This window comes from Bos mutus, chromosome 13 (assembly GCF_027580195.1).
Source record: "Bos mutus isolate GX-2022 chromosome 13, NWIPB_WYAK_1.1, whole genome shotgun sequence".
Taxonomy (NCBI): Eukaryota; Metazoa; Chordata; class Mammalia; order Artiodactyla; family Bovidae; genus Bos; species Bos mutus.
Genome location: NC_091629.1, coordinates 38,682,277 through 38,705,268, shown reverse-complemented (window position 1 = coordinate 38,705,268; position 22,992 = coordinate 38,682,277). Strand labels below are relative to the sequence as shown.

Here is a 22,992-nt window from a genome sequence, read left to right as displayed (position 1 = left end):
CAGCACCCCCGCTCCGGGGCTTCAGAAGCATCAGCAATGTCCCAGGGCCACGTTCTGTCCACAAACAGCAGGTAGACGGTGTAGCAAAAGAGGACACTTCCCCCCATCCCGTGCTGACATCTTAGGCCCGTGACCACCCGGGTGCCCCAGCCTCGGGAAGGGAGAAGTTAAAACAACGTGTGAAAGCTGTGGGGAGCTGCTGTCTGGTGGCCGCTCCAGCTGAGTGTTAATTAGAGGGCAATGACTGGCTCTTCTCATGGGGTGGACTCCCTGGCAAATCCCCCCAAAGGAGGGTGGTGCCCCCCGGGGGGAGGGGCCCGGCAGGGAGGCCCCAGAGGGAGTCCCCTGCCCCCTGGCGGGGTTCCTTCATCCTCCACGGTGGCCATGGCTCATGCTGTCACAGAAGAGGGAGGTGTGGGGCAGAGAAGGGAGAGGGTCCTGAGGCTGGGCCACATGGCTCAGGAGGGCGGAGGGAGCCACCAGAGCCCCCACATTGCAGCTGGATGCCCACAGACACCAAGGCCTCCCTGGCCCAGCCTAGGCCATCTTGGCATCTGGACAGCCTCCGGGGCAGCTGAGGAGGAGGAAGAGGGTAGGTGGGAACCTGCATGGGCTCTGGGGATCCCCTGAGATGCTGCCCAGAGGCCAAGAGCAGGAACCCCACCCAGGGTCAATGTCCCAGGACTGTCTGCAACTCCCAAACTCGCTGATTGCTATGGATTGAAGCAGGTAGAGACACAGCGAGTCAGACAAGGCGTCTGTATATGGGTGGGTAAGCATGTGTGCACATGGGTGTGTACGATTGTGCATACATGGGTGAGTGTGTGCACTCTGGTGTCTGGGTGAGAATGCATGTGACTCTGTGTGCAGGTGCTGTGTGTGTACCTGTGGGTGTGTATGCATGAGTGTGTATGTGCTGTATGTCTGCAGGCATGAGTGTGAGCACAGGCTTGTGCAGAGCTGGGGGAGCCGCATGATCAAGTAACTGAGATGCTTCTCTTGGGAAGCGCCTACCACACGGGCGGTGGGGCAGGGTGGGCCCGCAGCCACGGGTCACCCAGAAAGTGCAACGACTTGCCCGGAATGCCAAGCACTCTCCTGCCACACCTCCCGAAGGTGGGGCTCCTGCAGCAGCAGATGGACACAGAGGAACACATGTTGCTCGGGCTCCTGAGGAGCCTCTACCCCATCATCTCCTAAAACTGCACCCCGAAACGGTCCTCCAAGCAAAGATGGGGGGCAGGATTTCATGGAGGACGCGTCACAGACTCCTTGCTGAGCACAGCACGTGGAGAGTCAGGCCTCAACCCCTCTTGCTGCAACCTTGGAGGCCCTCCTAGCAGTGGCCTTGGCGCCAGCATCTGGCTTAGCAGCTCTGCGGACCAAGCCAGCCCCTCTGGTCACCAGGGACCCACAGCACAGGGCATGCCTGTGACGGGACATGCACCCCTCTCCAGGGGCCAAAGGCCCCTCCTACCAGGCTGGGGGCCCACGCAGGCCAAGATCTGACGTGGGTGGGTCCCTGCTGCTGGCAACCTGAATCGAACCCTCCCAGAGCCAGACAGCAACAACTGGAGGCTGGAGCGGCTGTGGATGCACTTGGTCCAGGGGCTGCCCTGCTCGTGCCCTGTCGGGGGCCTCCAACTGGTGCCTCTCTCACCCAAGATGGGGGGCAAAGGGGGCCTCCGCCCTCACCCAGAGGAGCTGCCACTTGCTGGGGTCTCTTCACACAGCCAACACTAAAGAGGGGCTTTGCTCACCACTGAAGGTCTGAGGTGGAGAACACGAAGGGGGCACAGAGCAGACACGCTGGGTGGAGGGGGCCAGTGAGGCACCACCCCCTGCCCCAGTCCACATGAAAGATTCCACAGCCAAGCCCTCCCTGGAGACTGGGGGGAGGCATCCTCGTGCCTCGGCCCTGAACACAGACCTTGGTTCTGACTCCAAGCTCGGGTCCTCCTGCACTGGGCCAGCAGACAGGTGCACATGGCTGGGACCTGCGGATCCTGGTGAAGTGGTGGGGGCAGGGCACGCACAAAGGCTGCAGTAGACACTGCTTCCCAGGGATCTCAGAGGGCCAGGACCCTAACAGCCAGGGGCATTCGACCCTCAGACACTGCTTTCAAATCCTTCCCAGAGAGCAAGCACAATCTCTCACTGACCAGGATGAACGGAAGCATCCTGAGACAGCTCAGGCTCTCCCTGGACCTGATATTTCAGGGGAAGTCACTACTTGGTAGGCTTCGCAGACCCAGCCCTGGTGCACAGGAAGGTCACTGCCTCAGAGGGCACTAGGTGCCCAGGCTTGCTGTTCTGTCACCCCAAATGCCAGATGCCCCTGCACACTGACAGCTGGGGGCCCAGGACAGGGTCCACTCTGCCTCCTGGGGTTGGACTCCTGGCTCAAAGCGACTGCCCCTCAGGCCCAAGATGAGAAGGATGGGCACCACTGTTTCCCAGGGCCCAGGGTGGGAACAGACATCTCTGATCCCAAGACACCCAGAGGTCACAGTCAAGGGCTGGTCAGTGAGGAGAGTGGGGGTATGGTCAGCCTAGGAGGGACAGGAGAGACCACCTACAAGGCAGCTCCTTCATCTCTGGACAGTGTGGGGCAGGACTCTACTGAAAGGCTGCAGCATCATCCAGCCGCGGTCCTGTCGGGAGACAGGTGAGGCAGGGTCCCTGGAGGACAGCGAGCAAATCGACTCACCATAGCCAGCCCAATCAGGACCCCAGAGCATGAGCCCAGCCAGGGGGCACCCTAGCCACTCAGCACCCCTCCCCGCAGGCAGGTCCATATCACAGTGCTGGCCACAGCATGGTGACCAGCGTCCAGCCAGGGGAGAGGGGAGAGGACACAGGGGACACCCCCCAGCTTTCAGGTCTGGAAGGGAGACCCCAAGGATCCCCTCCAGGAGCCTATGGAGCCGGCCCCTCTCCACAAGAGTCAAGTTCAGGAGCTCTGAGGCCACTCTGTTCTGGAGGGGGTCCCGAGCCTCGCCCCCACGCCCCCTTCAGGCCAGGGTCCTGAACGTGGGGCTGGCTCCTGTCACAGGGCGCTCAGAACCAGGGGAAGAAGGCGACACTGACCAGCAGCTGTGGGTGGTACCCAGGATGATGGGGCAGGACAGGAACGGGGGCAGAGACAAGCCACACGCCCTGGGCCTCAAAGCTGCTGATCCTCACAAGGCAGATCTACCCCTCGCTGCCACCCTGCCCCCAACGAAGCCTCCACCTGGCCACCGGGGGCCTATCCTCAGCCTTGACCCTGGCCTCTGTCATGCCCGGGCCAATGGTCTGCAGAGTCTCCCGAGTGGGCACGGCCAGCCGGGCTGCCCCTTGCTGGAAAAGAATTTCTGCCAACCTTCAGTGCGAGAGACTGAGGGCCACGCCTGCCCACCGCCCTGCACAGGCACCCCTACTGCCCTGCTCTAAGAAAAGGGCCCTGGAGCATCTGCCTCGAGACCAGGAGGCCAGGAGTCAGGGGGAGGCTAGCGGGTGGCCTCATTTCCGGGGCCCAGCCCAGCCCATATCACCGAAGGGGCCCTCGCCCGTGGCAGAGCGCGGCGGGGGCCCGCACGGGGTGCAGAGGTCCGAGTCCGTGTCCGACTCGCCCTCCGCGATGTAGGGCCTGACTTTGGCGCATGGAGCGACCGCCGCGTAGCAGCTATTGAGGGCATCCAGGTTCTCCTTGGACTGGGAGATGCTGAACCCACTGAAGGAGCGCTCCAGCTCCTCGTGGTCCACGGATGGAATGGAGATGGATGTGTCACTGTCCCTCAGCGCGCCCTCGTGGGGCCTGCAGGCCGGGGCATCCTCTGGCCTCAGGAACTCCGTGCTGGCCCGGTGGCCCCCGCTGTAAGCGGACAGGGACCGCTCATGGGCAGGTGGCGGCGGGATGCGCACCAGCGAGCTGTGGTCCCCCACGGGTGAGGTGCCGTGGCCTGGGCGGGGGTAACACTGCTGCTGCCACGAGGTGGACGGTGGGCACTGGGCGGGGGGCGCAGGTGGGGGTGCCGCGAAGTTCTTCTGGCCCACGGAGCTGGTGGAGCGGACGAGCTTGATGATGCAGCCGCTCCGGCCACCATGGTCCCGGCTGTCCTCGGGGCTGTGGTACGGTGGCGCTGGCTCCGGCTCCTTGGCCCCAAAGTAGGCCTCGGTTTCCGTCGGGGGGACACCCATGCGCTGCATGTAGATGTTCACCAGGAAATCCAGCTTCTTCTCCATGGACAGGACCTGTGGGAGGGGCTAGTGAGCCATGCTAGATGGTTCCCATGCTGGGGTGGGGGGTGGGGTGGGGAGGACAGCCCCTGGAGGTGGGAAGGGCTGGATGCTTCTCATGGCGGGGTCGGGATGCTCTTTGGAGTTGGGGAGGGCAGCAACGCTCCCTGGACAGGTGGGGACCCTAGACACTCCCCAGAGGTGGGGGGACACAGAATGTCACCTACAGAATTGCAGAGGCAATAGAAGGCAGGACACCCCCTCCCCCATTAGCTCAGCCTCTGACCGCCCCCATCAGGGTATGTGGCCTCAGGGCTTCAGAGCATGGACACTCTTGCTTCTATGGGCCACTCTGTGGGTTCACCCATAAAGCAAACTCCACAGGGAAGGAATCACCCGTTCCTCTCCTGGGCTTCCAGAAGCAGACCCTCAGCAAAGGGTCTTGTGTGTGGTTCCAGAGGACTTGCTCCCAAGAGAGTAGAGGAAAGTCAGACAAGGTCAGCCAAGTGGGGTGGAGAACCACCACGAAGGCCCTGCAGCAGCGCCCCCCAGGCGAGAAGAGAGCCAGCAAGCCAGTGCTTGGCCTGGGGTCTATAGGCTCTGGCCAGAAGAAGGGAAGTGCCCCAGGCCTGGGAGTGCTCACAGGGTACCCAGGGTCCAGACACCACAGCCCTCAGCTACCCACAAAGCTGGCGCACCCTCCCGCAGCAGCCGCACTGACACCACGGACCCCCAGCCTCTCCCACCTGCTTCTCCACCTTCCCCAGCCTCCCCATCATGCTGGGGTCCTCGGGCAGCTCCGCCTCCGCCGGGCCCTTGCCTCGGTCTTTGTCCGCCATCGTTGGGCCACGCCCCACGATCTGGTCCACTCTGCCGGAAGAGACCCACCCCGGGCGTGAGGTCGGGTGAGAGCGCCGGGGCCCAAGGCGTCTCCTCCTGGGCCAGGCCGCAGCCCCCAGTTTCAGGCTCCGACTGAGCCAGAGACTACTGAGGGCAGCGAGGAACCAGGACAGACAGACGCCTGGCGCCAGGTCCCCGTCCTGCTCTCTGCCACCCTCGGGACCTGTCCCTTGACCGTCCCATCCCAGCGAGGCTGGCACATCAGCGAGGAGCAGAGAAGGAAGCCAGGGCCATGCACTCCCAGCTCCCCCAACCTTCCCCACCCTGAGCCCCGCCCCCACCCCAGCTCTGCTCCTGGATAACGTGCCACTGAGGCCCCGCCCACCCGGGGGTCTGGAGGGGGCGGGGCTAAAGGTGGGCAAAGGGAACCACAAAAGCGCGGTAGGGGGCGGGGTGGGGGGCGTGAGGGCTACGCTCCATGCGCCAGACGCGGGAAGGGACACAGACTAACACCAAAAACCGCCAACACACAACCAGAAGGGACAGACAGAGCCACTGCCAACCAGAAGGGGTCCCTGTGCGCTCGTGCGTGTACACGTGTGTGCTTACTATGCATGCGTGTGCGTGCTTCCATGTATGTGCGCGCACTTGTGTGAACGTGAGTGTGCCCTTATGTGCACACGAGTGGGGGATGCGGAACACAGCTGAGGTGGCCTCAAACAAGGGCAGCAGTCAGAAAAGCCAACAAGATGGGAGGGAGGCCTCCTTCCTAGAGGGGCTTCTGCTTGACCACCGTGTGAGCAGGAACGGCCCCAGAGGAGCTCAGAAGGCACCTTGAGAGCAGCAGCGTGGGTGCCCGAGCCGGAGGGGTGCAGCCACATGGACACTGGGCAAAGACACTGGGGCCAGGGTGCGGCTGGCAGGACAGTGACCCGGGCACAGGCCACGCGAGCCTCATGGGCAAAGCCTCCTTCCAGGCTCCAGAGTGGGGAGGGCCGCCAGCCCCCCCAGAAGTGCCACTTGAAGCCACTGCCCCTTCCCCGGCTGCCTTCCTCACCCACAGCTGCCCTGATCGCCTGTCAGGACTCGGGGATCTGTCCTGTCTGTCGCAGGAAGCAGGAGGGGTCAGGCTTGCATCAGCCATGGGGCAGCCTCCTCATGCTCCAGTGGGCATCATGCTTGATCATGCGGGGGGAGGGGGGTGGCGGTTGGGGGGGGACGAAGGGCCCTCAGACTCCAAGCAGACACTGTGGGGACAGAGCGGGAGGAGGGCTGTCTGGTGTTCAAGTGTCCACACAGTCCAGGCACGGGCGCTCAGCGCCTTCACCCCTGCCACATGACAGGCTGTCCACCTGGCTGCTGCCCTGGGAGCCTCAGCCCAGGGTCGGCCTGGAGCTGCTGCTGGTGGGTGCTCCCTGTACCACCCCCTCCCCTGGGCCTCTGGTGAGGAGCTGGGCTTAACCCCTCGTGCCCAGTCGGCCCTTCGGCCCCTTCTCTGTGGAAGTCTGCATGTCCTCTGGCTGCAGTGGTCCGGGAGGCCTGGGGACTCCTAGGGCTGGCAGGGCCTTCTCAGCCTCTGTGCTCTGCAGCGATGCCGGAAGGGCGGGCTGCTGCCTCGGGGCACAGCTTCCTTGGGGCTGTCCTCCATGTCCTCTTTGCGGGACACAGGAAGGACAGGGGATGCGACAAACACTGTCTGGGCTGCCCTGGGTCAGGCCTTCTCCCCCCGAAACTCCTTTCTTATAGGAGAGCTGCCAGGCTGGGATGCTGAGTACACTGACCCCCGGCCTTATGCAGAGAAACCCCAGCACACAGGAGTCAGACACCCCACTCGCTCCATTGGCCCAGCGGCCAGCATCCTTTCTGGCCTTCAGGACACCCCTGGTCCTCTCTGCCAGCACCCCATATCCCTGCCCTGGGTGCTGCTCTCACAGACCTACTAGGGGCATCACAGCCATCATTTCAACCGTCCAGGGGAACAGGAAGGCTCCCATGTCTGAATTCACCACCAATGACCCTGCTCCTGCTGCCTAACACCTAACTGCCCTCGTACTCCACTCCTCTTTGACCAGGACCACCTCCTACAGGAACCCTGACTGTGGTGACAACTGGACACAAAGCCCAGGGTTCTGGGGAACCCCTGGGCGCCCCACTCAGGTTGGGGCCTTTCCTAGTCACTCTTCACCAGAGTCTAGAGGCCAGAGGACTGGCTTGGTCCATAAGCGGCACAGAGTGACCCACCGGCAGTGGTGCTGGGAGCCTGCACTGGTGCTCGGGCAGAGCCCCCACAAGGCAGGCCCTCACGTCTGAATGCATCTGGTCCCTGGGGGGCTGCCATCTACTTGTGCCCGGGGAGTGCCCCACAGCAGTCACACAGGTGTCACACGGCCTCCCCAGGACCATGCCAAGAGGAGCAGCTCAAGGGCCCCTGACCCAGCCTCCCGGGGCCTCAGAGGACGTCGCTTTGTCAAGGACAGGAACAACTCCATATCCTGTCGAGCAGAGAGGGTGCTGCCGTCATGTGGCTGGAGCGAAGGGGACTGGCATTCCACACAGACAGGCGGGGCGTGTCCTGACCTAGGTGAGTACTGGGGTGACTCTCTCGGAGGGGCCGTGGGTCCTTTGCTGGGGTACTTCTTGTGCCGGGGAGTTGAAGGGGGTGGGGGGCCCACAATCATATCTATCCTGGCGAGTAAACAAGAAAAGAGACACCGGGAAAATGCATCGTGAAGCAACATGTGGGGGGCAGCAGGAACTTGCAGAGACAAAAGGAACGACCTGCTGAAGGCCGCCCCGACCCTGGAGCGCAAGGACTCTGAGCTCCAGGACCTCGGCACCGGGCGGGTCCACAAGCTCGTGGCCCTGTCTGCCCAGGCCAGTGTCCACATGCACGGGACACAAGGCAGCTGGCAGCAAAGTGCCAAGGGTCCCAGGAAGGACATGAAGGCCCTGCCAGTGAGCGACAGACATCCAGCTCCTGCGGGGTGGGTCTGTCTCATCTGTTTTCCAGACGGAAAGGGAGGGAGAGGAGACCATCTAGGACAGAAGAGCCTGGTGAACAAAACAGCTGCTGTGACGGGTAGAGGTGGGCCAGCCACTGGGACCTGGGGCGGCCTCTCGCTCACACTTGCACACATGTGAACACACGTACACGCTCACACACTGCACATACCTGCATGTTTACATGCACTGGCACATGTCCACACACCTGTGTACACATGCACTCTCACACGTACACAACTGCATGGGCACAGACGTTCGCACAAACACACAGGTCTACTCAATGCTCGAGGAGGACACTGAGCGGCTGACCTCCTGGCCCAAGCCTGTGGACAGGAAGGGGTCAACCCCTGGCCCCACCCTAAGGGAGAGCTGGAGGCCTAGATGGACCCCTCCCCTGGAATCTCAAGCAGAACCGGGCGGACACCACCTGCCATGGGGCCAGAGGCTGGGCTGACCCCCAGTGCTGCTGCGACCATCCAGACCCCTCCATGGCCAGGGCCCAGGCTTCAGGGCCAGAGAACTGGCAGCAGCCTCAGGGGAGGGGCCTGGCCAGCGGAGGGTGAGGCCCACGCCAGGATAGACCCACGCCAGCCATGGCATCACGGGCACCACAGACACGTGTGCTCGTTTGTGTAGACAGTGCGTGCTTCTGAGCACATGTGTACTCAGTGTGCATGTGTGTGTGTGCTGGCCTATGGGACATGTGTGTGGACATGCGGCTTAGGAAACAGTTATTTGTGTATACATGTGCCAACATGCATGTGCATGTCGGAGTAGACATAGTTCTGTGTGCATGTGTGTCCTGGGTCCTCACTGTGTCTGTGTACATGCATGTACGACTGACTCCTGGAGTGAACAAGCCAGAGACGGCAGTGCCCGTGTGTGCACTGCCCCGGCCACACCAGGCACCTCTCCAGCCCCATCGCCTACTCTGGCCATAGGAATCCCTCTGCATGAGGGGAGGGAGAACCTGCCCTCCCATTCTGGAGGAAGAGGTGCCACATGGCCTAACTGCTGCCCAGCAGGCCCACAGAAACCTGCCCCTTCACCTCTCAACAGAACTAAGCTCCCCAGCTCACGTGGGCACACATACATGCAAGGACACACGACACACACAGATACATGCGTACACCCACACACTTCTGCCAAACATGTGTTGCACTCGTGTGCACACATGCACATGCATGCACTTTACACATACACACGTGTGCACACGTGTGCCTAAGGTCTACACACACGTGAGTACACGTGTGCATTCACACACGTGCATGTGCACACATACATACATACACGTTTGCCCATCATGGCAAGGGCAGAGAGAAGAGAGAGACAACAGAAAGATTCAAAAACAGACCACATGAGGACACGGCAGAAAGCCCACATGGGGCCGACGTGGGGCCAGAGAGGAAGGGCCCAGACGTGGCAGCAAGCAGGGCCAGCCACTGTGTCTGCAGCCGCATCTGCCACCACACCTCTGCCGGGAACGGGCAGCCCGCACTGCACCGGTCCCCGAACAGCACCCAGGTTTGGCCCAGAGGACCCGGCTCCGCACCCCAGGGCAGGGTGGGCCCTCTTGCCTGGACTGCAGGTTTTTGATGCGGGACAGCATGTCTAGGTGGCCGGCTGAGTACTGCTCAATCACGTCCATCACATCGTAGGGCCGCAGGCTCTCCTTGAACTTCCGCTTGGACACCAGGAACCGCATGACACTGGAGGGGTCAGAGGAGGGGCTGTGAGCCCTGGGCAGAGACCACCAAAGGCAGCCCCCAACGATCACCTAGCTGTGGCCCTCCCAGAATCTCTAGCCCTATTATCCGGGACACCCACGCCCCGTACTCCCTCCACCTTTGGGCCTAGCTGTGCCGAGGACCCTTGTCCAGTCAGGAACCCCCGTGCAGCACAGCTCCTGCTGTCCACGGCACCTGGCACCCGGGTGCAGGCGATGGCCATGACAGCAGGTGCCTTGTGAGCGGCAGGGCCCGGGCTGAAGGGGTGTCGGCCGCAAGGCATCCCCCTGGAGCCGTGTCTTCACACCCGCTCCCCAGGCCCCGCGTGCACAGATGGCTCTGTGAGAGGCAGCCAGGTCCTCACCACACGGCCCGGATGCTGACTTTGAGGCCTGGGGTCAGATCCTCTGTCACAAACTCGCAGTTGCAGCTCTTATTATCGTCCACGATGTCCTCCCCTGGGAGACTTGCTTCTGGGTGGAAGGACACAGCCCGTGAGGGGCCGGGCAGCACCCAGCGCTGCAGGGCCTGGTGCTCTGGCCCTGCAGCGCTCCAGTCCCCACTCCTGCCTTCTCAGCCTGCTTCCCTCTACTGTGCTTTTCGGGGAGCGGCCACCATGAGAGTATAAGAGGGCATCACTGTGCATGGACGGATGGGCAAAACGTGGTATGTCCACACACAGGACCTGGGGAATGTCTGCCCTAAGAGCAGGGCTGCGCCGTCACCAGTACCGTGGGTGAGCATGGAGCTCGTGATGCAGGACAAGCCCGTGCAGCCCCACCTCCCAGAGCCTCAGGACAGCAGGCCTCCACCCCCGGGGCTGCCCAACCCACCTTCTGAGTTCTGCCTCGAAGCAGCACCCCTAGCCCGGAATGCCTGCCGGGCGCGGCCACGTTCCCCGAAGCTCCAGCTCTTGGGCACCTTGCTTGGACTGTCCTCCAGGCTCTGGTCGGCGCTGGGTGACCGGCGGACGGTCTGGGCCTGAGGGGACCCCTTGCCCTTGGCAGCCACGCCGCGGGGGCTGGAGAAGACACGGTCTTTCAAACTGACCTTCTGACTGCTCCCGCAAGAACCAACAGACGGACAGACACACAGAAAGACAGCAAGAGAGGTCACCCTGCAAAGAACACTCCAGCCCACTGGCTGCTGGTGGGTGGATGGGGCGCCGAGGCCATGGGGATGGGGAAGGAGGGTTGCCCGGGTGAGTGGAGACGGGTCAGCCCTACCACAGACTCCCGGGGCCCACTGGGTGCTCAGCCTGGCCGGGGACCGGTCAGTGGACTCTGAAATCACTTTCAGTTACCACCCAAAGGTGCCTGAGCTCTTGCCACACTGTCCGGCCAGGCCTCCTTCTCCAAACGTCCTGGGCACCTCCTGAGGGTGGCCCCAGGTCAGGAGGGTGAGGTCTGCAGCTGACCCCTGGGCCCCTCTGCCCAACCCTGGGGAGCTGCCTGGAGGAAGAGTTATAGGGGAGGGGGAGGGGAAGCAGCATGGAGGGCAAGGGTCTGCCCACCCCTTCTACCCAGGGCGGCACAGGCTCCCCCAAACAGGACCCATCCAGGAATAGAACATTCACGCTCTGGAGAACACTTGGGGTGCCAGCCGAGCCCTGGCCAGAGGCCGCAGGGAGGGGGCAACCATGGCCATCCAGCTGCAGCCCCATAATGGGCTCCCTGCCCTCATCTCTTGGTAACCACGGAGATGGATCTGACACCCCGAGTTTGTCGGTTCTAACATCCTCCAGGCCTCAGGCAGGAGACAAAAGCAGTTGTGGTATTTACAGGTCAGGCCCAGGGCCAGGCGGCCACTCACTTCCTCCCACAGACCACCATCTGCCTGGAGGAGAGCGAAGTCCCTGTGAACTGTGAACCCATTCATGCCACCACACTGAGGGGCCACCGGACCTCCTGGAGTGGCCTCTGCACTGCCCTGGGTCCCAGGGCCTGGGGCCAGCCCACACGGGCCCCTGGCAGAGCCTCTGCTGCCCCTGGGAAGCGACCACCACAGCTGATCCCTCAAACAGTGCCAGCCCCATCACAGATGCCCCAGGTCAGCCACCTCCACTGACCCAAGGGGGACCCACAGCTGACACAGCGTCAGACGGCGCAGAGATGATGGGCCATGGACAAGAGAAGGCCCATGGCCTGGTCCACCCAGCCCAGACACTGCAGTCCAAGCTGGTGCCCCCACCTTGCCCCCAGCCAGCTGAGACCTTCTGTACTAGTTCTCAGGCCTGAGGCATGGAGCCCACTCGGAGGGGAGGTTCCCCCAGAGACTCTGGGTGCCCAGGGTCCCCTTGAGCACAGGAGCCAGGGCATTTGCTTGCTCAGGACACTAGCCCCAAGCCTGTAACTGCTGTGCCCAGCATGAGGCCAAGACAGGGGTGGGGGGCCGAGGGACCCCCGGAGCCAAGGCATGGGGGCCAGTGTGCAGATAATCTTCGTCATTCCCAAAGGAGACCACCAGGTGGTCCAGGAGAACCAAGAAGCAAGGGCCCCGCCAAGCCCTTGATGGGGACCCCCAGCTGGACTTGCTGTCCTGTACATACCAGGGGTCCCTGGAACTTGACCCCACGCAGCTGCCTGCGAGGACAGAGCCACAGGAAGGAGCCTTCCCTGGCCTCGCCCTGGCCCCGCCGTCCCATCCCTGACTCTCAGACTGCTCAGACCTCAGAGAAGCGCCCTGCTGGGGGACCATGGGTGGTGGTCTGGACTTTCTCAGTTATCACAACTCAGAGTCACAGGCACGCAGCCCCCCAGCCACCCTGATCCTTCGTCAACTCCAGGTGCTCGAGTGCCGACAGTCCTGCAGGAGTCAAGAGAGGCTCTCCCTCACCTCACAAGCCAAGGATGGAAGCAAACGCAGGGTGGGGCTCTGGACGCCTGCCCCCAAGGAAGGAGAGGGAGGCTAGCCCACCCTCCGAGTGAAGGGCATTTACACGGGGCCAGGGAGCAAGCTCAGGAAGGTCTAGGGGAGAAAGCAAGGCCCAGCCTCTCCTCTCCTGCCTGCCACCACCCCCATCCCCCATCCAGGGCAAAATCCCCAAAAGAGAAGCCAGCCATCAACAAGGATAAGCGAGGGGGCGCCCCGGCTGAGTGCCGCTATACCCTAGTCTGTGCGGCCAGGGCCCAGCTTGGAGGGAGAGGGCCAGCATCCACCGAGAGAACCGTCTGGCCCACGGCTGGACCTTGGATGTCCAGGGAAGGTGAGGAAGATGAGGGGAGAGTTGTGAAACACACATAGCGGGGCCGAGCACGGCCTGGGCCCCTGGACCGGCCATGGACACCTCTGGCCCTTCCGGTTCCCAGGCAGCCTGACCACAGCCCCCGACCTGAAAAGCCAGCCCCCTGGACACAAGCTCTGGGCAAGCAGGACAGCTTCTGCTGGGACCCCAAATCTCCCCTCCAAGGGCTGCAAGAGCCCCCCACCCCCGCAGGCCTACTTCAGAACACACAGGCAGCACGGCAGGTGCGGGGGGGTCTACCCTCCGAGCCCCTCTCCGGGGGAGCAGGATTCGGAGCATGCACGGATGCAGGTGTGCAGGCATGCCGCCCTGGAACCCCGACCTGCTGCCCGGCCCCTCCCCACGCCCACCGCTCAACATCCCTGCTTCCGGGGCCAGCTCGGACCACATGCACACGATGACTGGTGAGTGCAGCTGCCAGCACCTGCGGGCCGCACGGGGCAGGGTGGGGCGGGCAGCAGGGGGCCCAGAGCAAGCAGGAGGACAGACACTTCCACATCCCCGAGAGCAGACAGGGCACAGAGAGAGGAAACGTCCCGGCAGTCAGGGAGCCCACTGGGCAAAGGTCTGCCCTTCCACCGTCCCGTTTCCAGTCTGCCCTAAACCAGGCCTGTACGTGGGAGGAGGGAGCCGCGGACCTCGGGCTTTCTGGTGCATTTGGTGTGCCAGGACCACAGGGAGCCCGGCACACACAGGACAGAGCCGCCTCCCGCAGGCGGGCAGCGGGTGGAGGGCAGCGCCCTCCCTTGCGTAGTAGAGGTGCTAGATGGCCCAGCCATGCGGAAGTCTCGCAGGAGAGCAATCAGACCCCGGAAGGCGCGCTTTGCGGGTTCAGACCCCCTGGCCGGCCCCTCTCCTGCTTGGAGCACAGCATCGTTGGGGCATCGTTTGGCTTAGGGCAAAGGAAGGGCGTTAGCGCCGTGGCCCTGTCGCCCAGGAGGGCACCTGGGGTCAGAGGCAAGCAGTGGCTCCACGAAGGGCTGGGAGGTGAGCTGCCAATCAGAATCGGGGCCTAGGGGGCCGGACGGGCGCCAGCCTTTCCCTGGCGCATCTAGAACCTCTAATAAGCAGAGTGTTTGGAGCGGGAGGGGACAAGAGCCGTGCAGCAATGGTCGTCCGAGCGGCGTGTCCGCGGTACCTAGCGTGTCCTGGGCAGCATCCACACAGGGACTCTGCGCACCGTCTGCCTTTACTGGAAATGAGGAGAGGACAGTTAGTCCTGCGGGCGCTGGCGACCGGAGGGACCCCGGCCGGGCGCGCGGGCGTGGGGTACACCCGCCACAGAGTTCGCATGGGAGAGAGAAGTGCGAGTGAGGAGGTCGCGCACAAAGTCCTCCGTCAGCCTGGAAAAGAAAATAGTCCCTATTTTTGGAGAGAAAAAAACTTTTTTTTTCTCTCCAAAAATACCTTTTCCTTCCAGCATCTATTTGGGGCCATCTCTTTCAAAAGATGTATTATTTTTTGCTATATTCATGCCAACAAAAAAATAATACATGGGCTGGCTAAGGCTTTGCTGGTTCTACAGGGACAGGATTTCAGAAAGCTCACGTTTTCAGAGGAAAAACGTGCGAGTTTGGCTTCACAAACCAACCCAGACAGCGGCCTGATCAGAAGTGGCCCCCATTTACCCAGAATGCAGTGGCCACCTCTACCCGGAGGGGAGCCAAGGAGAGGAGGCTTGGGGCACCTGCACACGAAAGGACCGGCCACGGCCAGACCCTGGGTGAAGGCTATCCTGACCTGCGGCTAGCTGTTCAGGAAAGGCTGCCGGTGGTCAGCCTGCCCAAGACCCTCCACAAAGGCCAGAGCGAGCTGTGCATAAGAACCTGCAAGTGTGTTAATTGATCAGTCATGTCCAACTCTCTGTGACCCCATGGACCATAGCCCGCCAGACTTCTCTGTCCACGGGGTTCTCCAGGCAAAAATACTGGAGTGGATAGCCATTCCCTTCTCCAGGGGATTTTCCCTACCCAGAGATCGAACCCGGGTCTCCTGCTTTGCAGACGGACTCTTTACTGTCTGAGCCACAAAACTTTTAAGCAAAAATGAAAAGAACCAGCAAGAACGTCAAGAAACCCTTCACTTCCCTGGGGTCTTGCTCTCTGCCTCCACCTTCGAAGTTGTTGCTTCTGAGACAGTGGCTCTCAAACTGCTGTGCCTGGAAACCCGGACGCAGCCAACAGTGTTGACTCACATTCACTTAAACACGGGTGGCACCTGCCACTGTCCCAGCAAGGATGTCCCCACATTAACACCAGCAAGCCAGGGTCAAGGCTCCTCAAAGAGCTTTCCCTCGGCTTCACCGGCCTCGTCCTCCGTGGAGGACCCTGCAAGCATGTGCGCTTCCCTGGTGGGACCTTCCCCAGTTCAGGTTGTAGGAAAAAACGAACTAGAGGGCCCCCGGGGCAGAGGGGCACATCTTCCCAGGACTCAGACCACTCCCACCCCGGCCCAGCAGCCCACAGAACTCAACTTTAGGGCAAACGTGCTCTGCCCAGGCACACCCCTGAGGCAGCCACAGTTCCACCAGGGCCTGCCAGACAGATGAAGACCCTAAAGACTGGGACCTTGCCAGATCCTTGCAGGGGTCCCCAGGCCTGCACAAAGAGCCCTGCCTTGCCCCGCCTGGGGGCTCCTCCCCCAGGAAAGAGCATGAGGTAGGGTGGGATGTCTGCCCCTGGCTCTTTTGAAGGACCTCAGCCTTGAACAGATGAGCAGCCCCGCACTGCCCACCCACCATTTCCTACATGACACCTCAAGCCTGGCTTCCACGCACAGGAGCTTGGGGAGTGGCTCTCCAACTGCAGCGGTTTCTTTAGTTTTAATGAAAATTTAAACAGCCTCACGTGGCCAGAGGCTCCTGCATGAAACAAGGAAGTCTGAGAGCAGGACAAGAGCAGGGGGAGGGGGACTGGTGGTGGCCCAGCCACCCCTCTGAACACTGCTCCTTTGCTTCGGGTGGGCAGTGAGGAGCCCTGACTCCAGCCCATCGCCTCTGGGCTCTAGGCTGGCCCTGGGGTTTCCTGCCCACATTCAGCCCGGGGGGGCCTGGGCTCAAGAGGGTGGAAGAGGTGCCCACAAACAGTCACCAACACCAGACTGGACAGACACGCACCCAAACACTGCACATGGCCCCCCACGATGAAGAGGGGGCCACACGGACGGGAGCAAAGCAGCTGGGGCGCAGGGGGTTCCCCAGGCACAGGAGTAGGCAGTCAGAAACGGGGTGGATCAAAGGGCAGGTCAGAGCCACACCCGGAGCAGCACAGCCCGAGACCCCCGTCTGCCCACCCCCGCCAGCCCCACGCCTTGGTCTGACGCCCACACAGCCACAGTGCATGTCCCCACCTTGAGCTAGGACCAAGGGGTCTCCCGGCAGTGGAGGGCCCTCGCACCCACCCCATCCACCTGCTTAGGGTCCCCTTGCCGGGCAGCCCAGGAACAGCCCACCCACAGGTGTCCAGGGCGGGACCCTTTCCTGCAGACCTACTGTGCACCGGGTGCTGCACAGGGGCTCCTGGCTGCTCCAGTCGGGGCACAGAGATGCCCTGGCTGAAAGGTGTGCACCCAGGATAGGCCGGCCCTCTGTCCCAGGGCCTCAGCCTGGGGCCCCCAGGGGAAGCTGCTGGTCACAGGCAGGGACACACGGACACACGGGGAGGGAGGGAGGAGCAAAAAGCGGGGTCGAGGGGGGAGCCACAGAACGTGCCGGAGAGCCGGGGGCTCCCGTGAATCCTCACCTGGAGTCCTGCTTCAGGGTCAGCCACCTCATCCCCAAAGACAGAGCGGACGTGAAAGGGGCCCGAGAAGGGCAGTGACATGATTAAAGGCACTTGGGGGGGGCAGGCAAGATTTTCCAGATTGGGGGAAGGGAGGGCAAAAGAGGAGAGAGAGAGAGAGAGAGGCTGAGACGAAAGTTGTCTGGAGGGGAGAGGCGCGCAGGCGGCGAGCACAGGGAGCCGCGACAGGCCGGAGGGGCCGCGCCAAGGGCCAGAGAGTGCCCATTGGGCAGAGCTGAGGGCAGCCGTGCCCACCTCCTCGGCCTCAGGGTCCTGGGGGCTCACAGGAGGGGCTGATGGCAGCACCAACGGGAACCAACAAAGTGGAGCAGCCTCGGGGCTCCCCAGACACCAGGCTTGCTGCTCCCCCTCCCTGCCCACCTGACCACAGCCCCGTGCCGGGCCCGTTGGTTTGTGCCCATGAGAACAGAGGTCACTGCCCAGGATAAAGCCACTCTGGTCTGGGATCTAAAGGGTCATCTCTGCTGCTCTTTGGGCTGGTTGGAGGCAAAGCACTGCTGATATTTCCAGGTCAGCTCCAGTGGCCAACCCGCTTTGGGAACTCAGGGGTGGGGTACATGCCCCTCTCCGATGGATGCTGAAGCAGGGCTCAGCCCAATGCCTTCACAGCTGAGCAGCCTTCAGTCCAGGAGGGCAGGAACAAGCAGGCAGCATCTTTGGCCCATGGCCTGGGGGATAGGACTCCCCGTGCAGGTGTGGACATGGCACCCGGGAACCCCTGAGCTCAGAGATACACAGCAGTACATGGGCAGGTTGGAGGTCACCAGACTCGAAAGTGGTGAATTGATCTGGCTTTCTTTCAAAACTAGGAAAACAGCAGGGTGCTATCACCCTAACCCCAGCAGAGATCACCCCCGGGAGTCCCCATCTGGGGTCCCGGTCTCAAATTCACCTGAACCAAACAGAACTGCAGGGGCCTAGACAGACACGGGTAGTGCCGAGGGGGTGTGAGGCGGGGCAGGAGACCCTGCCCAAAGGGAACCCTCTCCCACTCCTCCATCCTCCAGAAACCTCCACAAATCAAGACCTGCAGGGGTGGTGTGAAGACCTCCCCTCAGAACAGCACCCCCCGCACTGCCTGACCCTGATCCGCAGTGTTTGGGACACCCCGTGGGAGTGTCCACTTGGGCCACCCTTGACTCAGAGCAGCCCAGACCCTGTGCCTGGAGCCAGTGGGACCGCTCCCCTGGAAGCCCCCCACCTCCCACCCAAGGGGCTGCAGTCACAGGCGGGCAGACAGGAGTTGTCCCTCAGCTCGGGGGCCTGGAAGGAGGCATAGACCCAGGTGCCCACATCGCCACCGGGCAGGGGTCCTTGCGCAGTGGCATTGGGGAGCATGCACAGGCCCCGCAGCAGCGCGAGCTCCACGGGACACGCAGAGAAGAGCGGAGGCGGCAGAAGGCAGGCGGGCACTGACCTGGGAGATGGCTCTGGCTGGGGCTCCTTCCTGCAAACAGAAGCACAGGATATCAGAAGCTGGCCCAGCGGTTGGACCCCACACAGGGCCCAGCTGATGCACAATGCTCCCATGGGCCAGGGCTGTGTGTGAGGGGTGCAGAAACAGCCCACACACCCCCAGGAGCTCCCCGGGGGGTCCAAGGAGGCAGATCCCGGAGGGACAGTGAATCTGGAAGGGGTCACAAGTTTTGAGACTGAGGGTGCTATGACCCCATGTTTATGGACACTTGTTTTAATCAGCATCACCAATATTAACAAACTTTGAAAGAGGCAGTGTGAAGAAAGCTCTGGAGCTGTCGAATTCCACAGTCGATACTCAGGACAGCTAAGGTCCTTCACTTAACCATATCCACGAGGACTCTTCCAGATAAGGTCATGTTCACAGGTCCCAGGACACAGATGAATCTTTGCAGGGGGGCACCATCCAACCCTCTCCAGATGCCCCACTGCTGAGAGCTCTTCAAACAGCCCTGGGCGCTGGGCCCAGCAGGCATCCTCCCCTCCTCTCCCACTGGCCAGTCCGTGTCCTCGGCAAGCCCGTCTGTGTCAAGTGCTCCGGGAGTCGCAGGTTTTGTAGTCGTGAAGGAACCAGCAGGTGCTACCCATGTGTCTCCACCCGATGCTCCAGGGTGGACTCTTCCTCTGACCTGTGGCCAGAGCACCAGCCTCCCCGCCCCATATGGAGCACCACCCCCACCCCATGCCCACCCCCAAACCAGCCGCCCTCAGGATAGGAGCCAAGACTGGTCAGCAACAGGGGAAAACCGCCAGCAGCACCAGGGCCTGAGGCAACAGGATGTGAACATCCTGAGCCATCAGGGGCCTTAGTCCAGCCTGGGCACCCCTACTGGCCCTTACGGAGCCAGGGGGGATTAGAGCCGGTGGATGCTCCCGCCCACCTGAAGGTAAGTCCGGACTTGCTCTTGAGGTTCCGCAGCAGCTCCAGCTGGTTGAGGGGTGGGATCAGTCTGCAGCAAGAGGACAGGTGAGTGAGCCCCCAACCCACCAGAGCCCCAGGGAACCCCATGCCAACTCTCACCAGAGTCCACATCTCACATGGGGACACAGGCCATGACCTGTCACAGGCAGAAACAGGAGGAGTCCATGGCGGCAGCAGACCCCCGGGGAGCCCATGCCTCCACCTCTGCGGCCCAGGCACTTTCTGTATTCCTCTGGGTTCACTTTCCCTGGGCACCTCGGCCCTGGGAGTGGATGGTACCCAGGCCATCCCTAGATGGGACACCCACGTGGAGCAGGTCCAGCAGGGCACCAGAAAATGGGAGGGCACCCTCCCCCTTCCCAACCACTGAACACCCCCTGGATTTGCAGCACAGTTGAAAATGCAGTCCCCAACATCCTAGGACTCCCAGACCCCTCTCTCACTGAGCCACTCTCTGCCAAAGCTGAGTAGGGCGGAGGTCCCAGGAAAGGACTGTGCTGGGCAGAGCCCACTGGGCGGCTCCTGGGCGACTGGTCTGGCCCTACTCTGAGTCCCATTTCCCAGATGGAGTCCCACCCACGAGGACAGCCACATGCCTGGCCTGCCTGCCAATCCAGCATTCAGCGCTGTGGCCACCAGCAAGGAAGCCAGAGGTGAATCAAGTCCCTCTGGGATGCCAGGAAGTGGTCTGTACACCTGGGAGGCTCCTGGGGAAGCCCACACCCCCACCTCCAGCTGCAGGAGCCTCACCCAGAGACTTGGGTCCCCATACTGTCTGGGGACACTTTTGTCCCTCCCCCCGCACCCCATTCCCCACTCCCCACCTGGTTCCTGGACACTTTCAACCCTCAGCTTCCATCTCGTCCATCAGTCACCCTGTCAGCTTCCAGGCACTGGTCTCTCCTTCCTGACTCAGCCTCCACCTGCTCTGACACACCCACTGGCTCTGATAAGCCCACCTGCTCTGTGACCCCCCACTGTCTGTGAACCCCCCCACCTGCTCTGACACCCCCACTGTCTGTGACATCCCCACTGAGTCCCAGGCCCCCAAACCCTGTTCTGAGCCTTCTTGACCCTGGGGACCCCTGACCCTCCCAGGCAACTGTATTCAAGCCTCTCCTGGGCATTCTCACTCTGTCCTACAGTACCACCATTCCCCACACACCCTGGCTCCAGCCCCTACCCACTCCCAACCCTTCCACGTGCCCCATGTCCCCGCTCCCGGATGCCCATCCTCCTCTGACCCGCTCTAGTCCTTCTGCTCGGACTCCCCACTGTCTCCAAAACAGGAAGATCTCTGACCCCTTGCACCCGCAGCCCTGACCTGCCCCTGCCACTCAGTCTCCAACTTTGCTCTGGTCTCTCCCAGCTCCTCCCTGCCCAGCCGTGCCCCTAGCACCCAAAGGAACGCCCGTCCCCCAGCCCTGCCCTGGTCATTGCCATCCCAGGGGAGCAGATGTGGCCCCCCTCTCTGTTCCCTCTGCAGCCCCAGCCCCGCCAGGCCTGGATCCTGGGAACGCTCGCCCTCCTCTTCCCCCTCCCCACTCCTCTCCAAGGCTGTCCCCTGTCCTCTTAGGTCCAGACCAAGCAAGAGGCCTGGGCAGTTCAGTCGGCTCAAGCCATGGGTACAGGAGAGCCCCAGGATGGACACTGGGGCAGAGCTGGTCTCCTCACTGCCTTGAGCACCCACCATGGCCTGGAGCAGAGACCCCGGGCAGCTGGACCCAGTCAGCCCCCACACGTGGGTCAAGGGCAGGGACACGCAGTTAGGACGCCATGCCTTGGACACAGAGCGGCAGGGGACAGAACACAGACGGGCAAGGACGTGCAGGCACCACACACTCGAGGGCCACGCACACACAGTCCAGTCGTGGGGGACGAGAGTGCAGCGGGCGACAGGGGTGGGACACACAGGAGCGAGCAGTGTTAGTCTAGGGGTCAGCTGGCTGCGGAGGACACCACCAGTCCCCAGGCCCGGGGCTGGGCAGGGGTGTCTCCCCGGACATCGGTGGATGTGGTGCTGCTGGAGTAGGTGAACCAAGGGGCTGCTGGTCTGGGAGGAGCCTGTCAGGGTCTGAAGCAGGGTCCCCCCACCTGGAGCCCCAGGAACCCGGGTCAGCAGCCAGGAAGGATACTGGTCCCTCACCACCCCGCCTCTGGGGGAGGGGTCAGGCCCTCCTGCCTGCGGACCCTGGCCCTGCCTGGCCCCCTCTTCCCTTCTGGGAGCAGAGGATTAATTCTGACAGGTTCCCACAGAGGGCACCAAGGGAGGATGAGAGATCCCTGCTCTGCAGGGCGGAGTACGGTGCCACCACTCTGAGGGGAAAGGCAGGGCCTACAAAGGGCACAGGGGACCCTTCCTGGAGCAGCTTGGCACCCTGGTCTAGACAGGGGACCCCAGGAAGTGAGCTGTCTGGTGCAGACATGGTCAGTGGGGCTACATGGATGGGCCACAGAACCCTCTGTCCGCGGCCTCGAGTCTCACTCTCACTGCAGTGGGAAGACTTGGGGCTGGGGGAGTGGATGCAGAGAGAGAGAGAGACCCCAAGCCCAGAGCAGTCTGCCAGGACTGGGGGCTAACTGGGAGTGCCCCAAACTGGGACAGCCAATACTCCGTCTCCACTACCTCTGCACTGGGCATAAGTGGGGCCCCGGGGGCAGGGTGGAGGCGCAGGGGCAGGACCCCAGCCACTGAGACAGGCAGGAAGCAGAACAAGGGACAGAAAACACCTGGACAGACAGTTCCAGCACAAGAAAGCAGCTTGGGGGCGGGGGGCAGTCAGGAGAGGGGACCAGGGGAGCGAGGAGGGGGCATGTGGCTCCAAGTAGGGGCCACAGGCTGGGCAGGGCTGGCTCAGGGGGCCCCGGGACAGTCCCCAACAGAACAGAATCACACTACACACTTTCCGCCCATGCAGTCCTACCTGGAGGCCCCGTAGGTTTGAGTTTGCGAGCTTTCAAGTGTTTTTCACACACACACAAAGGGAAAGGAACAGAAGATTGTAAAAGAACGGGAGAAGAAAAAGGAAATGAAAAAAATAGTCGAGGAAAGTGGGGGAAACAACAGAACAAAGAAAATTAGCACGAGGGTCGGTCCTGCCTTGAGGACTGGGAACACAGGGCCTGGGGTAAGAGCGAGTGCCCTTGGGCCCCCGGCACCCCAAGACTGAGTGTCCCTGGGAGTGATGGTGGGTCAAATGCTGGAGAGGGGAGTGGGCAGCACTGTCTCCCAGGTGACAGATCCTGGGAGAGGCAGGTGGGGACCTGCAGGAGGACTCTGCCCCGGTGAGGGCTCCATTGGGTGGACACTCAGGGGCAGGTAAGGGGACTCTTCTGGCTGAAAGGACCCAGAGTTCAGCGTTCACCGGAGGGCATCTGACCTTCATGGACTCTGGCCAGGCCCCACCCTTCTCACCTCGGACCTCATTCTGAGCCCGGGCCTGGCACCAACACACCCCAGGGGCAGAGCCTGGAAAGGTGCCCACTGTCCATGTGGCCCCCAGGGGGGCTCCCCAGGACCCTCTGTCCCCCGCAGGGATCGTGGGAGTGTCTGCTCCTTGTCCTGTTGGGGCCTCTCTGTGGTCCGGGGGTCTCTCCTTCCTCAACAGAGACCCTGGCCCTCACTAGGGGTCAGAGGGTCAAGGTTATCCTTTTGCTTCTAAACACAGGGCCCCCCACCAGCGGGGCTGCACCCGGCTGCCGTCCGTGGAAGCAGCCGCATTTACCTCCGTGAGCTCAGGGGGCCGTGTCCACCAGACT

At 62.4% G+C, this 22,992-nt stretch overlaps 1 protein-coding gene across 5 annotated transcripts in view; it reads right to left on the bottom strand.

The window, feature by feature from the left end:
- Positions 1–3,504: 3,504 nt before the first annotated feature.
- The window catches only part of KCNQ2 (potassium voltage-gated channel subfamily Q member 2), a 43,303-nt gene continuing 23,815 nt past the window's right edge, over positions 3,505–22,992 (bottom strand). The window contains exons 9-17 of one of the 5 annotated variants that reach the window (XM_070382087.1): positions 22,158–22,187; positions 19,193–19,261; positions 18,253–18,282; positions 14,174–14,227; positions 10,625–10,848; positions 10,156–10,264; positions 9,642–9,773; positions 4,968–5,091; positions 3,505–4,236 (exon numbers count right to left, since the gene is read on the bottom strand). In XM_070382087.1, the coding sequence (XP_070238188.1) occupies positions 3,505–4,236; positions 4,968–5,091; positions 9,642–9,773; positions 10,156–10,264; positions 10,625–10,848; positions 14,174–14,227; positions 18,253–18,282; positions 19,193–19,261; positions 22,158–22,187 (1,504 nt within the window). Of the gene's footprint in view, positions 4,237–4,967; positions 5,092–7,638; positions 7,747–9,641; positions 9,774–10,155; positions 10,265–10,624; positions 10,849–14,173; positions 14,228–18,252; positions 18,283–19,192; positions 19,262–22,157; positions 22,188–22,992 lie in introns of all 5 variants that reach the window. The other 4 variants (XM_070382086.1, XM_070382088.1, XM_070382091.1 and 1 more) reach the window with 4 other exon arrangements.